Here is a 16,660-nt window from a genome sequence, read left to right as displayed (position 1 = left end):
AAACTTTTCCTTGACAGCCTTATAAAGTGAAAGGGTCAGCAACCGAATCATGAAAAATATCAAATCCTGAGGGCCCAAATGGCTACACTGTCAGGGTGAGACTAAGCCCAGCACTGCAACAGAACCAGGGCTCAAACTGCCTGGGGTGTCCAGAGAACCTTGAACCTTTCACAAGGTTTAAGGGAGTCTTAGATGAACAGGACCCCTGGGGCCTGGCAGAAGCAAGTGAACCATCTTGGGAGAAATAGTCCTTCCTCCTTAGACCTCAAATTATTCCTACAAATACTACTACTACTACTACTACTACTACTACTACTATTATTATTTTGGAGATGGGGATATAGCTCAGTGGAAAAGCACTGGAGATTGAGTGCTTTTCTACTGAGCTATATCCCCACCTCTTTTATTTTTAAATTTTGATACAAGGTCTCATTAAATTGTGCAGGTTAATCTCAAACTTGTGATTCTCCTGCTTCAGCTACCCAAACAAATGAGATTACAGGTGTACATCAGTGCACCAGGCATACAACACAGACTTAAATCCGTTTCCAATGTTTTTGTTTTTTGCAGGGCTGGGACTTTAACCCAGTGCCTTTGCACATGCTGGACAAGTAGTCTACTGTGCTATGTACAGTAGTGCACAGCTGTAATTCCTGCAATTTGGGAGGCTGAAGCAGGAGGGTTACAAACTCGAGGTCAGCCTCAGCATGTTACAAAGACCCCATCCCTGGGGCTGGGGCTGGGGCTCAATGGTAGAGCCCTTGCCTAGCACAGCTGAGGCACACAGGGTTTGATCCTGAGCACCACATTAAAAAAACAAATAAAATAAAGTTATAAAAATTTTTTTTAGAAAAAGACCCTATCTCAACATACAATAAAAGATAGGACTGGGGATTCGGCTCAGTGTAAAGTGTCCCTGAGTTCAATCCCAGTACCCCAAAGTAATAATAATTAGCTGGACATGGTTATGCACACCAATGATCCCTCCTACACTGAGGTAGGGGGATCACAAGTTCAAGGCTACCCTCAGCAACTGAGGGAGACCCTAGCAACTTAGTAAGACCCAGTCAATCCGTAGTACCAAAAATGAAGATGAGGAGGAGGAGAAATAAAAGGGCTGGAGGGTTGGGGTTGTGGCTCAGCAGTAGAGCACTTGCCTCGCATGTGTGAGGCCCTGGGTTTGATCCTCAGCACCACATAAAAAATAAACAAAATAAAGATATTGTGTACATGTATAACTTTAAAAAAAGGCCGGAGATGTAGTGGAAGAATGCTCTTGATTCAATCCTCAGTAGTATTTTTAAAAAGTCTATTTTTTAGTCAACAGTAATGTGCCAATGTGTTTTTCCTGGTTGTGATATTGTACTACAGCTATATATATCACCACTGAGGAAAGCTGGAGCTATAAGAGCACCGTTTTTGCAACTTCTATAAATGTATAATTACTTCAAAATGAAAAAATTAAAGAATTAGGACATTACAGTTGTCCACAGTGGTGCATGCCTGTAATCCCAGTGATTGGGGAGGCTGAGGTAGGCAATTCACAAACTGGAGGCCAGCCTGGGCAAGGCCTGGGAGGCCCTATCTAAAAGTAAAACATAGGGCTGGGGATGTGGCTCAAGCGGTAGCGCGCTCACCTGGCATGCGTGCGGCCTGGGTTCAATTCTCAGCACCACATACAAAAACAAAGATGTTGTGTCTGCCGAAAACTAAAATAAATAAATAAATAGATATTTTTAAAAAAATAAAAGTAAAACATAAAGAGGTGGGGATGTACCTCAATGGTAGAGTACCATTGGGTTCAATCCCCAGTACCCAAAAATAAAGAATAAAATAACTAAGGTATAGGGGTATAGCCCAGTGGTATATAGCATATGCTTAGCATACACAAGGCTTGGTCCCCAGCACTAACAACAAAAAGTATAATTGAATATTTAAATTGTCAAATGTTATGTTATATATATTTAATTCCAATACAAATATATATAGTATTATTTTATGTTTCTGTACACTTATTATCTTATGGTATGTGTCAGTCCAAACTTCCTTTTTTCTAATTATACCCTCAATGTCATTCTCCTCTTCCCAAGCCTCAGAATTGCTGACATCCTATTGGCCAACAACTAAAAAAATTCTGTTTGTTGAGGACTCAGTCTCTGCTCTCTTTGGTGGAGGCTTCAGCCCTTTCTCTTTAAGTTTATATCCATTTTATGTTCTCCTAAGCAGGTATCCCCAAAACTTTATTCAATTGTTTGCATACTTTTTTTCTTCTGCATAAAATTGTGAAAAGAACACCTAACAGGTCTAGAGACACCTGTCACAGCCTTCCCACTCCCATTTTGTGTTGTGTGCTATTTAAGAACTGTTGGAACTGTCTTGAGCCAAATGCTGACTTTGAATGATAAATGACAGTGTCCCTCAGTCTGTCAACCTTCATGGGGATTGAAGAGTCCCAACAGGAAAAGCTGGACTATGGACAGGGCATATGTGTTCTATGTAGCACAATGGTCAGCACCAAGCAGGGTGGATAGGGTGAAGAGCTGTGGGGTTCAAGTGTAACCTCTTTCTGTATGCACATCAGGAAACAGTCCTAGGGTTTGGGTTGCTGCTCTGTGGTAGAGTATATGCTTAGCAACTTATATAGGTCCTCGGTTTAATCCCCAGCACCAAAAAGAAGTCCCAGAGAAAATAAGGGACTCCTGCAGGCTGTCCTTCAATGTATATCACTTGTGTGGTGTCCCTAGGGAAGGGGGGAGTTGTGTCTGGACCCTCAGAGGACTTATTAAATCAACTTTTCCTTGTGTGCTGCAGGCAAGGTATAAACACTATTATCTAGGAACTATTGATCTGGCAGGTGCCTTGGGCCTTGTTGTTGGTTCAGGGATGTATGTAACTGACAGCTACTTGTACTGGGCCCCACTGAGGATACCATAAAGCCCAATGTTTGGTACCAGAGAAATATGAGAGGCCACCAAATTTGGTGACAAAACTCAAATACAAATCCATGACCATCACAGAAGACTGACTGCTAAAATAGATCACTTTGATCATGTTTGTGAGAAGTGTGTATGAGAGTGTGTTGTGTATGTCAAACTAGAATCTACTGGATTCTAACCAGAGTAGTGTCATGCCTGGTTCTATAAATTGTATTTTGGATTATTTCCTAAGGAAGGAGGTCCTGTAAGTTTGACCACCGGGTCAAAGGTTAGGGATATTGTTTTGATTCTGCCCAGCTGCTGTCTTCCAGACATATGGGAACAGCTGATACAGTAGTCCCAGCCCTCCCAGTGCGGTAATGATCAGGGCGCAGTTGAGGACAGAGAGTTCAGGCTGGAGGAGGAGGCAAGAGCTTTCAAATGTGTCGAAATAGCTTTTCAGACGCCCTTGTCAAACTGACTGATACGTAAAGCAGAAGGAACGCACTTCTAGACAGAATGCAGACTGGAAGGAAAGGCATCCAAAGGCTTATCCTGGTTTGTTCAGGCTTGTCGGATTCTGTTTTCCCCATATGGTACCTGTGGACCTTCTACGTTCTTAAGTGGCACGTTACAACAATTTCTAATGTCCAGGTCGTCAATACACCCCTTCTCAGACCTTGGATAACTGACAGCCTCAAGGAACAAACAGAGGGGAGCGCTAGCGCACCAACTCAGAAAGGTCGTTTCTCCCACCCAAGGAATGTCTAAAGGGAGACCCCGGGACGTGACGTCAGCATAGAGGGGGCGGGGTAGATACCGGTTCCTCCCACTTGGCGGCTTTGGAGGTGGAGCTTGCGCGGGGCTGTGGCTCCCTCAGGGCACGGCCCCTGGCGGGCGGTGCCTGCGAGCTCTGGCCCCTCCCCCGGCCGCCATTGCCAGGCCTGCCGGGTTCCTCTGCGCAGCTTCTTCTCCTCCCTGTGTAGAACCGGGCACTGGCCCAACGGGGCATTCCCTGACCGGGCCCACGTCTTCCCACGGCCAGGCAAGTCCCCGGCCAGCCCGGTCGCCGTCTCAGCCTCGGGAGGAATGGCCTTAGCCCCGAGTTTCTCTCGGGAGTGACCTGAGTCCGAGACACCCACTTCTGCGCCCCAGTCCCGGAGGCTTCTGTTTGCCAGCGGGTTCCCGACGCCCCTCCTGGACACGTTCAGGACTGGTTTGAGAAACAACATAACACCGATTGTGTTGCCCCCCAGCAGAGGCCCGGGACAGACTTGCCCCTGGCCCCTGCCCAAACCTGCTCTTTTCCTTTGTTCCCCCCAGAGCGCACTGTCCCCAAACGGTGCACCTGCCGGCGGTCCCAACCCAGCGGGAGAAGTGGACATGAGGTTGGCAGGTGGGTGGCTTCCACGGCTAACGGGAGGAAGGCCCAGGTGTCCCGACATCTGTGTCAGGAAGGGTCCGGGTGAACCACTGGGGTTGATTGAGAAAATGGAGGACTGTGAACAAACACTTATTCGGTAACCTTGAGAAAAATCCTCACCTCTGAGGACTTCAGCTTCCCAAACTATGAGATAAAGGATTATATAAATTTCACCCAACTCAGATAACAAGCCGACTGCTTTTTGGAAAATGAGTTGTGACAGAGGCTCCAGAGAGCATGGCAGCGGGGTGCAGATGGGTGCAGAGTACCGATGGAGAGGTCTACTCTTAAACAAAAACTGACAAAGCTGCCTGTACGGTTGGATATGAGCCCAAATGACAGCTCTGGTATCAGCTGCACAACTAAGATAAAGATGCCTTATGGAAGGACAGGCTGGGATAAGATGGAAAGTAGAAACTAAGAACTGGAGTTCAGATCTGCTAAGGTCACAGCTTGATGTACTTACCAACTGAATCTGGGTAGTGAGGAAGGGACTGGGAGGGTGGAGATACAACAGAGCTCAGGGTTGGAGGTAGACAACAAGAAGTCATCATTACATGTTGTTAATTCAACACCTGGCTGTAGATAAAATCACCAAAAAAGAAAATACAGATACAGATAAGAAGGCAGCCTGGTACAAAAGGCTGCCTCTGTCCAGTTTTCTCCACCCTCCCCCTTTCTCAGTGACCTAGTTGTCACTGTGGGTCTTACCTGGATCAGGGCCTCATCCATTCTACACCAGCAGTCTACCACTCAGCCCTTCTGTCCAGCTTAAGGGGAGGTAGAGGAAGATCATCTAACCAAGGAGAAAAAGCAGCATATAGGTCAGGAGACTGCTTTCCTGGAAGCCAGCAGGGAATTGTTTTCATCAGGAGGGCATGAGTAGTCCACTAACAGGTCAAGGAAGATCAAAGCCAATGGATGACTGGGGGCATGACATCATGACAGTTATTTATGGGTGGCCTTGGCTACCAGATATTTGGTTGGGATGGTGCAAGGCCAAATTGAAGCAGGCTGTGGAGAGTGTGGGAGGTAAGATGATGGAAAGGCAGACTGTAGTTGACTTTTGGGTGGGGGGACTGTGATTGAACCTAGGGCCTCACACATGTTAGGTAAGCAGTCTACAACTGTGTTACATCCCCAGCTCCTATAGTTGACTTTTAAAGTTTGATGGGGTGGGCTGGGGTTGTGGCTCAGTGGTACAGCACTTGCCTATCACATGTGATGCACTGAGTGTGATCCCCAGCACCACATTAAAAAAAAAAAAAAAACTAAGTTTGATGGAGAAAAGGAAGGCAAGGGTAAATAGCATGAGGATGGGGTTTTGAAGGAGAGCTTTTTCTTCTTTCAGTCTTAAAATTAGCAATGTTGAAATGTGGGAGGGTGAGGATAAAGATCCCTATTACAAGAACTCTGAGAAGGGAAGGGAAACAAGGATCCAGTTTGCAGCGAGTGAAGGGACTGGTCTTCAAAAGGCATAAGGACCCTCCATCAGAATAGGAGGAAAGAGGCTAGACATGTGGCTCAGTGGCACAGCTCTGGCCTAGCATGTACAATCTCTGGGTTTGATCCTCAGCATCTCTCCCTTATACACACACACACACACACACACACACACGCACCCGCGAACAAGAAGAGGGGTGGCAGATGGGTGGGGCACAAACACCTTGGTCGTCTCAAAGGTATCCATTGGTGGTCTCAAAGGCAGGAAGCTGAGGGAGGTCCTAGAAGAGAATCCTTGGAGTCCTCTGGAACACTTGAATTCTGAAAAGCCCCTCCAAACCTTCCAAGGAAACCTTTCCAGGGAAGCCTGGAAGTTTGAAGTCAGTTTCATCCATCCACCTGCCAGGGAATTTGAGTTTCCCTCTTGGGCCTGCTGGATGGGGTCAGTTCCCACCTTCCCATCCTCTGGTCACTTCTTCCCAAGCAGAAGGGGAGATCTCATCATGAGGGGTCATGGGATGGTTCCGGAGGTCACCAGCATCTGAGGTAGGCCTGCCCCGTGTCTGTCCTGCCTCCAGGCCCGCTCCGCATCATGGCCCTAGTTGTCACTGTGGGTCTTACCTGGATCATAGTCAGCATCCTCCTGGGTGGGCCTGGCAGTGGATTTCCTCGCATCCAGCAACTCTTCAACAGTGAGTGTGGGACCCTCCCTTGCTTCGCTGCAGAGGTCCCCAGGGTGGCCTCCTGGTCTTGGGACAGATGTCCAGGGTGGGATGCAGGCAACTTGGGTTCTCCACCCCCTCCCCCGCCGGGTGCCTCTGGCTGCCCTCAGCCTACCTCCTGGAACCAAATGCATCCTTTCCCCTACCAATCAGGAGCTTCAGCTAGGAAAGCAACACCCACTAATTATAGTCATGTGTCCAGTGGAGTTAGTAAGGTCAGAGTAAGGGATAAGAAAGCTTCCACTAAAAGTTGAGAATAACACCCTGGTTGATGCCTACAGGCTGTCTGCTGGGCTCTGAGATGGGGAAGGTGACTAGTGATACATCACCTGACCATTCTTTACAATTCCAATTCACCCTCTTTCTGGAGCAGAAATGGTGTTAAGTTTTGCATATGAATATCACTTAGGCATAAGCAGAGAGCATGCCAAGGGCAACCTGGCTTAGTCCCTGGCCCAGTCCCTGGCCCCTGAGCCTCACTGCCCTGCTGTAGGCTCTTGGAGGCCTCCATGCTAACAGAAACAATTCTCTGTACCCACAGGCCCAGAAAGCTCTGTGACTGCAGGTAAGGTTCCTGTTACCTCTCAGCTTCTCCCCTGTTCCTGCCCCTCAAACTGCCTTTGTAACATCCCTGCTTCCCCTAGTCCCCCAGCATTTCTGCTCTCCATCGCTCCCTCCCCAAACTAGCTATCACAGCCAGCTGTGCTGTGAACCTAGTAAACAATTTACCTGCTGCTAGAAAGCAGTGGAGGGACAGGTTTACAGTAAACATTCCTATTCCAAAAAGGATAAATTTTGAGGAAAAAAAAAAGAATCACTGATCCCAAGAAGACCCCAAACCCAGCAGGCAAGGTTTCAAGGCCTAAGAATTCTCTATGGTCTGATGCTCTACTCTCTGGGCCTGCTGGGGTGACCCTCTCCTCTGGAACAAGACATGTTCTTACTGTCTGGTTCTGTACCCTCTCTGGCCTCTGAATCCCCAGGTCTGTCTTCAGAATCACCTGTCCCTTTCAGTTAAGACTGTCAGTATTTCTGCTGGTATAAAATACTAACAAAACCATTTTTGGTCTCTTGTACAATTCATGAGGGTCCAAGTTATAAGATGAGAGTTCTCCACAGATCCTACCTAGATACCCACATTTCAAGTCCAGATTTCTGAAAGGATGGAGTGTACCCACAGGCTACCCACCTCATCTTTTTTAGCAAATGCTTGGCCAGCCACACACCCTTGGTATTCTCTCTAGAGGATGCTTTCTCATTTTGCACTATGATTAGGCTGATTTCCCAAATCTTTATATTCTGGTTCCTTCATTGTTTACAATTCTTTCCTCAATTTCTCTCTCTGCTCTCACACTTCACTGTAAGCAGCAAGGAGAAACCAGGCCACACCTTCAACTTTGTTAGAAATCACCTCAGCTAAATATCCAAGTTCAACACTTATAAATTCTCCTTTCCACAAGACACTAGACCACAAGACAACCAAGTTCTTTGCCATTTTATGAGAAGGATGGCCTTTCCTCTAATGCTTAGTGATATGTTCCTTATTTCCCTCTGAGATTTCACCAAAAGCACATTTTTTTTTTAATTTTAGAGCTGGGGATTGAACCCAGGGCCTCACACATGCTAGGCAAACATTCTACCACTAAGCCACATCCCCAGCTCTTTTTTAAGTTTTATTTTATTTATTTATTTATTAGTTCTGATTAGACCCAATACCTTTATTTTATTTATTTATTTTTATGTGGTGCTGAGGATCAAACCCAGCACCTTGCATGTGCTAGGCGAGCACTGTATTTCTGAGCCACAACCCCAGTCCTTAAATTTTATTTTGAGACAGGATCTCTCTAAGTTTCCCAGGCTGGCCTAGAACATATGACGCTCATATTGCAACCTCCACAATAGCTGGGATTATAGGCATGCACCACCATGCCCAGGCCAAAAGTACCTTTAATGTTCATAGTTCCAACAACATTTTGTTTGTGATAACATATACATTCCCTAAGACAATAGAAGCTTTCTCTGTAGCTCTCTTGTCTTTTTGAGCCTTCATCAGAATCATCTTTATAATCCATTTTCTTTTTTTGGGGGGGATGAGATTTAAAACAGGGCACTTTACCACTAAGCTACATCCTCAGCCTTTTTTATTTTTTTATTTAGGACAGGGTATTGCTAAGTTACCTAGAGCCTTGCTGAATTGCTGAGGCTAGCCTCAAACTTGTGCTTCTTCTGCCTCAATCTCCTGAGTCTCTGGGATTATAGACATGTAACACCACCCACAGCTTGTGGTCCATATTTCTACCAACAATCTTTTAAAGGCAATCTAGGCCCTTTCTACCATGCACCTCAAAATTCTACATCGTATACCCACCACCCAGCTCCAAAGCCATTTCCACATGTTTAGGTATTTGCCACATAAGCACCCTCCTTCCTGGTACCAAAATCTACATCAATTCCCTGGGGCTGCCATAACAAAGTATCACAAAGTTGGTGGCTTAAACAACAGAAATGTATTTTCTTACAGTTCTGGAAGCCAAAACTCTGAAATCAAGTTATCAACAAGGCTTGTGGCTATGTCACTCTAATCTCTGCCTCCATTGTCATACAGCTGCCTCTTTCACTGTGCCTTTGTCTGTTATCCTTATAAGGACACCAGTCATGTTGCATTCAGGACTCAACCTACTCCAGTATGATCTCATCTTAACTAATTTATCTATAAAGACCTTATTTCCAAACAAGGCCACATTCTGAGGTACTTGGAGTCAGGGCTTCAACTTGTCTTGTGTGGGAACACAGCTCAACCCATAACAGGCTGTCCACCCATCCTCACCCTATGGAAATCAGACTAGCAGATCCCTGTGCTTTCCTCACCTGCTGTAGTTCTACCACTTTGGTCTAGCTGTGTACCCTGTGTATGTATTTGGGTCCCCAACCTAACTTTCTCCACCCCTGCTTTGTTCCTGGCTGTGTAAGGGCTCTTGACCTCCTTTCTTTTCTCCCACCAGTAGCGCAGAAAAGCCTCCTTGAGTCCCTGTCACCTTGCCAGCAGAACACAGTTTCCATGAAGTGTCCCTGGCCTTAGCCTGAGCCATGACCCCCACTGAGTTCCCTGCTATATGGTCACTTATTCGACCCTATGGCTGGTCCTGACCTCCCGACTCAGATCTTAGGTGACACCAGGGCCAGGCCCATGGGTCATACCTGCTGTCCCTGCTCAGAACCACGGGCCAGGAAGTACAAGTGTGGCCTGCCCCAGCCATGTCCTGAGGAGCACCTAGCCTTCCGCATGGTCAGTGGGGCTGCCAACGTCATCGGACCCAAGATCTGCCTCGAGGACAAGATGTGAGCTCCTTGGGATACATGGGGTTTGGGAAATGGGCTGGTGGAATTGAGACTGGTTCCACAAGGGCTGAGGGCTGTGCAAGGAAGATTGGAGCAGATGTGCCCACTGGAAGTCTTCCATCCTTTTAGGCTCATGAGCAGTGTCAAGGACAACGTGGGCCGTGGGCTGAACATTGCCCTGGTGAATGGTGAGTTCCCCATGCTCTGGGGTCAGAGTTGAGACCAAAGAGGTAGAAGCCATGCCATGACCTGCACTCTGCATTTCCTCCCTAGGCGGCTTCTGGGTGTTTTCCCTGACCCTTCCATCTAGGAACTCTCAGGGAGGTCTGGGAAGGGGTCTGTGTGACTCAATGAACCAAAGCATGATAGCATTGAAGAACTAGAAGGGTCCAGGGACTTGAAGGGCACTTCATGGGAGCCCCTAGAGGGCCTCAAATGCCAGGCAGAGGCTCTACAATTCTGAGTGAGCTACAACTATCAACAAGGGGATAAATAGGAAAATGTTTGAAAAACTTCCAGAAAGGAAGTTTTTGCCACCTCCCCATCCAATGTGTTCTGAGTGTGTTTTGAGGGCCAAGGTGGTAGAGTGGAGTGACTCTGGCAGCTCACCCAGGAAGACTCCCTTCCTCCTCTCAATGCAGGGGTCAGCGGTGAGCTCATTGAGGCCCGTGCCTTCGACATGTGGGCTGGAGGTGAGTGGCTGTCAAAGATTCCTATTTCTTCACTGACAAAAAATGACTGGGTGAGTTTCCCCTGTGTCCATGTGCTTGGGCTTTTCAAGCACTTGCCTGGGTTCACAAAAGGCAACAGGAGGGGAAAGATCATTACCTCTGTCCAGAGGCTATGTTTTTTGTAATAGGATGTTCCAAGCTTCCTTACCAATTTGTCCCTGTACATTTGTACATTGGCACATCCAGGGGCCAATCCCTACTTGGGTTTTATCAGTTAGAGAACAAGGATTGGTGGGAGAAGGGGTGCTCAGTGGGTCCTGCCTTCTGCCACCCTCCAGATGTCAATGATCTGTTGAAGTTCATTCGGCCACTACATGAAGGTACCTTGGTGTTTGTGGCATCCTATGACGACCCAGCCACCAAGTAAGTGAGTGTCATGGTCAATCTCAGTCTTGTCCCTCTACAGTGACAGCTCACAACTCACATTTCTTCTTCTGTGTGCTAGGATGAATGAAGAGACCAGGAAGCTTTTCAGTGAGCTGGGCAGCAGGAATGCCAAGGAGCTAGCTTTCCGCGACAGCTGGGTGTTTGTGGGGGCCAAGGGTGTGCAGAACAAGAGCCCTTTTGAGCAGGTACAGCAGAGAACTCAGCACCTCTGCCTCCTAGCCCTGGAAGCCTGGCCACCCCATCTCTTCACACCACAGCCTACCCTGAATTTTTTCCAGCTAGGCCCTAAGCAAACAGACAATAGCCCTGTCCCCCATCTGTCCCTGGGTGACCCTGGCCCATTTGCCTTCTGCACAAGGAGGAGCAGTAACTTTGACCTTCCCTATCCTATGTGCATTGCACCCTAAAGGGTCTTTAAATGGCAAAGTTTGCACAGTGGCAAGACTCATAGCTAAGAAACCATCCTCCCAACTCCTTCATGATGCTCAGTACTGTCTTAATTCTCTCAAAACCCAGTATCCCCAATCCATACCATACACCCTTGCTGCCCTCTTGAGTCAACATGTCAGGCCCTGTGCTGGGGCTGGGTGAGAAGGAGCCCTAGTCACCATCCTCATTCTGTGGGAGGTTCCCAGTCCAGCAAAAGCCACAGCATCCCCAGATATGCTCTTTTTTAAATATTTTTTTTAGTTGTAGATGGACAGAACACCTTTGTTTTATTTATTTATTTTTATGTGGTGCTGAGGATCAAACTCAGTGCACTCTCACACATGATAGGCAAGTGCTCTACCACTGAGCTATAGCCCCAGCCCCAAGGTCTGATCTGTATGACACAAATTTCTAGAAGGCTCTGGCTAACAAAAAGATAGCTCAAGCTGCCCCCTTCCCCAAGGGAAAAAAAATGTCCCCATGGCCTTGTTCTCAGTACAGCTTCTGATAACTCCTTATGGTGGGGTACACACGTATTATCTCCCCTCCAAGCCTATATAAGTACACAGAAATTCACCCCCAAGCTGCCTGCCTGCAAGGGAATAGGTCATTACAGCTGTTGTCATTTTTTCCTGGGGCAGAGGGAGGGAACCAGTGCCTGGAGAGCACACAGGTGGTCTACAACACAAAGGCCAGAGTCCTGGCCCACTTCTGTCCCCTGTCCCTAAGGGCCAGACCATGACTTCTTGCTCCCTCCATCTCACAGCATGTGAAGAACAGTAAGCACACCAACAAGTATGAGGGCTGGCCTGAGGCGCTGGAGATGGAAGGCTGCATCCCGCGGAGAAGTGTGGCCAGCTAGCACAGCCAATCACCAGGACCAGGCTGAGGGAGTCTACATGGTGCCAACACAGAGTCGAGGTCTTGCCCCATGCCCAGGCAGGAGGCTCCTCAGCCCCAACACATCAGGGCTCTGAGGCAGTGACCCCAAGATGATGGGGACTGTGGAGCTGGCCCATCATACTTTGTCATAGGAGCCCAGGTACCCATCTCCTTTTCCTAAAGCTGGTCCCAGTCAGCCCCCACTTAGCCCTTTCTTCCACTCATGTCATCTCCTTCCCAATTCCCAAGTGCCCCTAGCTGCAAAGGCTCTAGGTGCCCATTCTTCTCACTGTAGTAGCTACTTGCAGGTTGGGGCATCTTCCAGAACCTCTCCCTTCCAGACCCACTCACTATATTGTGGTCCAAACTTGCTTACAGTGTGATTGCTTTCAGTGAGCCAAACCTAGTAAGCACTTTCACATGCCTGCCTGCCTTTAACCTCACTCTCAGCAGGAAAGGGGCCTTTAGAGCAGACTGGCCTTGGATAGTGAGGTAGCCAGAGCCTGGTCACAGCCCCTAATGCAGTACATGGCAGTATGCGGTTTGTCAGAGGGCCCACCTTCTAGATGACCTCTTAATAAATTGATGGCCCCCAATGGAATGAAATGCATTCAGATGTTGTCCTCAGTGGAGAGTCAGGGGTGGTATTATGTGCATGGAGGGGATAAGTCCTAGAGACTCAGCCAACCTGTCCCCACAGCCTTAGTAGACAGCCTTTCTCTATAGGGCCCCTGCCATTGACAGCCCCCCGCCCCAGTGGCTAAGATGTGACTCAAGTGGTAAGCAGAGTAGTTCCCCAGTTGGTGTCACCCATAGCCTTAACTGGAGACATGGTTCTGTCTTCTGGGACCCAAGGAAACTCACCAACTTCCTCCCACCCACAATGCACCTGTAGGGACAAGTAAAATAACTAAAACCAGTCAAGGTGCTGACATACAAATAAGGGGTGTAGAAGCACTCTGAGTTCCAAAAAACAAGAAAGGGTGGCTTGGACTTCCCAGATGGGAGGAATCAGGGCATTGTGGTAATTTGAGAAGACAGTCAGGCATTCTTGAAGTATCTGTGTTAGGGGGTGATGGACTTAGGATCCTGCTGTGCAGACAGGCTTTCTGAACCTTCAACTCCTAGGCATTAAGTGCTTCCAGACCCAGGGAAAGTACTGAGTGCAAAGCAAACCTTCAGAATGAAAGTCAAGGGCAGATAGATATCAAGTTAGAGGCATGGGAGTTCCCAGGAAAAAAGACCCACCAGGAAGAAAGTAGTTTTTATGCCAGAACTGCAAAGATCAAACCAGAGAAATGAGGACAGCTCAGCCTGCATGTAGATGATGTTCGTAGCAGCCAATGCCCAGCCCTGAGCCTGTGCCAAGCTCATAATAGTATATTCCCTTTTTCTAGGAAACATTTTAGAGCTATTTTAGGTTCACAGCAAAACTAAGCAAAAAATATAGTGTCTCCCCCCATCCTCCATTTGTTAAAAATCAATTAATCTACATTGGTTTACATTAGGGTCCACTCTTGGCATTGTACATTCTGAGTTTTGACAAAATTGTGTAATGACATGTACCTACCACTATAGTATCAAAGGTGTATTTATTTCTAGAAAAAAAAATTGCAGTCTGGGGATTGAACTCAGGGGTGCTTTACTACTGAGCTATATCCTAGCCCTTTTATCTTTAATCTGAGACAGAGTCTTGCTAAATCACTGCGGCTGGCCTCTAACAATTTGCAATCCTACTGCCTCAGCCTCCCAAGTCACTGGGATTACAGCCATGTCCACCATGCCTGGCTCATTTCTTAAATATCTTACTATGGAAAATTTCAAACATCTCCAAAAGTAGAGAGAATAATATGATCAACTCCAATGTACCCTTTACCAGGCTTCTATAGTGATCAATACATGGCTAATGTCTCATCTGCACACCTCTACTCCCTATATGTTGAAGCAAACCCTACAAAATTTGGCCATTATCCTCACTGTACAGAAAAAAGTAAAGGACCCTGTGAGCTTGAAGAGTTACAATGGAGCCTAGAGGTTAGAAGTTAGGTGTATACAATTCCACAGGTTAGTAGCTTGCCCAAGATGAAACGGAACCTCACTGAGGGTACTCAGTGTAAGGCTGGGAAGTGTAAAGACCTCACTATGCCTCCCAGTGTGCTGTGATTATCCAATTTTCCTCCATTTGTCCATTTGTTTACCAAACATTCACGAAGTGCCAGTGTAGGACCAACCACTGTGCACACATAAGAGAGCCAGAGTGATAGTTCCTTCTTCCTTGAGGCTGTGCCCCACTGGGGTGTTGCCCATGTAACAGATGTAAACAGCAGGCCCGCTTTATTCCCCAGTTGGCCCAACATGGGCCAGGAAGCTGATGGTGGGGAGCAGAGTCTGGATGAGTTTTCTGCAGTCTTTTGCCAGGATATCATGCTCCTCCTATCCAAGGTCAACCCTTTAGCAGTTCAGACATCTTCAGTTACAAGTGCCAGAATCCAAACTAAAACTGAAGTATGAAAAAAAAGGAGGATGGTATTTATTGTTCCTTTAATGGGCCCCCAAACCCCTGGGTGCTTCTAGCTCCAATAATGTCACTAGGACATGGGTTCTTTCCATTCCTTGGCTCTGCTTTTCTGTATTTGCTTCATTTTTCCAATATGCTGTCTTCCCAGGTAGTGGAAGGGAGGGAAATAGTAAAGGTGCCAGTGTAGTAACACCAGCAAACAAGACCTCCCACCTTCCCAGTAGTTTCAGTACAAGTACCTAGGGACTAACTCCTTAGTCTAGATTGGATTATGGGCTTATTCTGCCACAAAAATGAGTGGTTTTAACTGGCTACATCTGGGCATGTGCCTGCCCCAGGAGCCAGTGTTGGGATTATCACATTGAAACCATGTGTACTGAACTGAAAGCGGAGAATGGATGGTTCTTTCAGAGAAAACATATGTTTTATGACTTTATGCTAGATAGGCAAAAACAACAGCTGTCACCATACATCCCTGTGTCACATACTTGTACATATGCTTGTATATGCCCTCCATGCATGCTTACTTATCACAAAATATTTCTGGAGGCCCCTACCTGGAGAGTAGGAGCTAAGCTTGCCTCTCAGAGTCAGCACCGTGGCCCTTTAATACAATACAGTGGTGGGTCTCCCATCTTAAGTACATTCATTTTGTTTTGGTCGTTGCTATCATTTGTTGTAGTGGTCTCTCAGTCCAGATGACTTCTCTTTTGGAACTAGATATCCTTGTTCCAGCCTAGCCATCTCGGGTATCCTAGCTCCAAGTACCACCTGCTTCTGTCAGGAATCTCCCCTCCACCGCCGCCACAGTACCATTTGAGAGGGATAGTATGAATGTTCCAGGATGCCAAGTACATGCACAGAAGTGGTGTACTTATTGGTTCTCTATGGCTAAAGAACAGCCTGGAGTTACAGCTGCAAATGTTTTTAATGGTTTATATATCAAAGCCCTTTAAGCATGCATGCCCAACATTTGAACATTTGCTTATATGTCATATACACATATTAAACTATACAACATTCTTTTTTACAGTGCTGGGAATCCAAACTGAGCCTGACAGGCTAAGCAAGTGTTCTACCACTGAGCTACACTTCTAACCCCAAATACATTTTAAAATAAATTCCCACACAAATGAATTTAAAAATCATGTTTATTTGAAAAAAAGGTACTACAACACTTTGCACCTCCAAGGAGCAAGTACTTTAGGCACCACTGCCTCCATCACAGCCATGACAAAAGTTCGTTTTATTATTTTTTTACTTATTTATTTTTGAGGTACTGGAGATGGAATCCAGGACCTCATACATGCTAGGCAAACGCTCTACCACTGTGATGCACACCCAGCCCAAAGAGGTTAATTTTAGAACAATGCAGACTGATTTTTTGTTGTCCCAGCAAAGTTTGTAAACATACAACCTCCCCGCCCCATTTTTTTAATCTAGCACTGGAGATTGAACCCAGGGGTGCTTAACCACTGAGCCACATCCCTAGCCCTTTTTACATTTTATTGAGGGACAAGGCTTTGTTAAGTTACTGAGGCTGGCTTTGATCTCATGATCCTCCTGCCTCAGCCTCCAGAGCCACCAGGATCAGAGGCGTGCGCCACCATGCCCATCTCTTTTTATTCCTTTTCTGTAAAGCCACCGGACCTTAGTAGTACTAAAATGAGTCACACCGGCGGCGATGACCACAGAAAGCTGTAATTCACTGTGCCCGGTTACAATCAGGTGTAACTCAGGAAGCAGTCAGTCCACTGCTCCCTTGACGGCTCGTCGCTCTCAGAAACGTCACATCCGGTTGGAACCTATTATGGTCGCTAGAGGTGAGAGGACCCCCGAGGGAGGGCGGAGATCTGACGCGCAGGCGGAGC

General features: G+C 47.0%; 1 protein-coding gene across 5 annotated transcripts; it reads left to right on the top strand.

Annotated features, from left to right (window-relative positions):
- The first annotated feature begins 3,851 nt into the window (after window positions 1-3,851).
- Fam3a (FAM3 metabolism regulating signaling molecule A) lies at window positions 3,852-16,655 on the top strand. Of its 5 annotated transcripts, none has more exons than XR_013154648.1 (11): window positions 3,852-3,960; window positions 4,239-4,311; window positions 6,360-6,473; window positions 7,045-7,068; window positions 9,719-9,842; window positions 9,972-10,030; window positions 10,484-10,534; window positions 10,852-10,936; window positions 11,019-11,145; window positions 12,156-12,431; window positions 16,518-16,655. XR_013154648.1 is itself a non-coding variant. In XM_077106947.1 (10 exons), exons 2-10 carry the CDS (start codon window positions 4,299-4,301, stop codon window positions 12,249-12,251), a joined length of 693 nt encoding a protein of 230 aa, XP_076963062.1. In that variant the 5' UTR covers window positions 3,852-3,960; window positions 4,239-4,298; the 3' UTR covers window positions 12,252-15,626. The 5 variants fall into 5 exon arrangements, 2 of the variants coding, with proteins under 2 accessions (XP_076963062.1, XP_076963063.1); XR_013154647.1 differs by having other exon boundaries at window positions 16,431-16,518; XR_013154649.1 differs by lacking the exon at window positions 16,518-16,655 and adding an exon at window positions 15,823-15,891.
- The last annotated feature ends 5 nt before the right edge of the window (window positions 16,656-16,660 follow it).

This window comes from Callospermophilus lateralis, chromosome X (assembly GCF_048772815.1).
Source record: "Callospermophilus lateralis isolate mCalLat2 chromosome X, mCalLat2.hap1, whole genome shotgun sequence".
Classification (NCBI taxonomy): Eukaryota; Metazoa; Chordata; class Mammalia; order Rodentia; family Sciuridae; genus Callospermophilus; species Callospermophilus lateralis.
The sequence above is the reverse complement of the archived record's forward strand: the minus strand, read 5'-3'. Positions and strand labels throughout refer to the sequence as shown.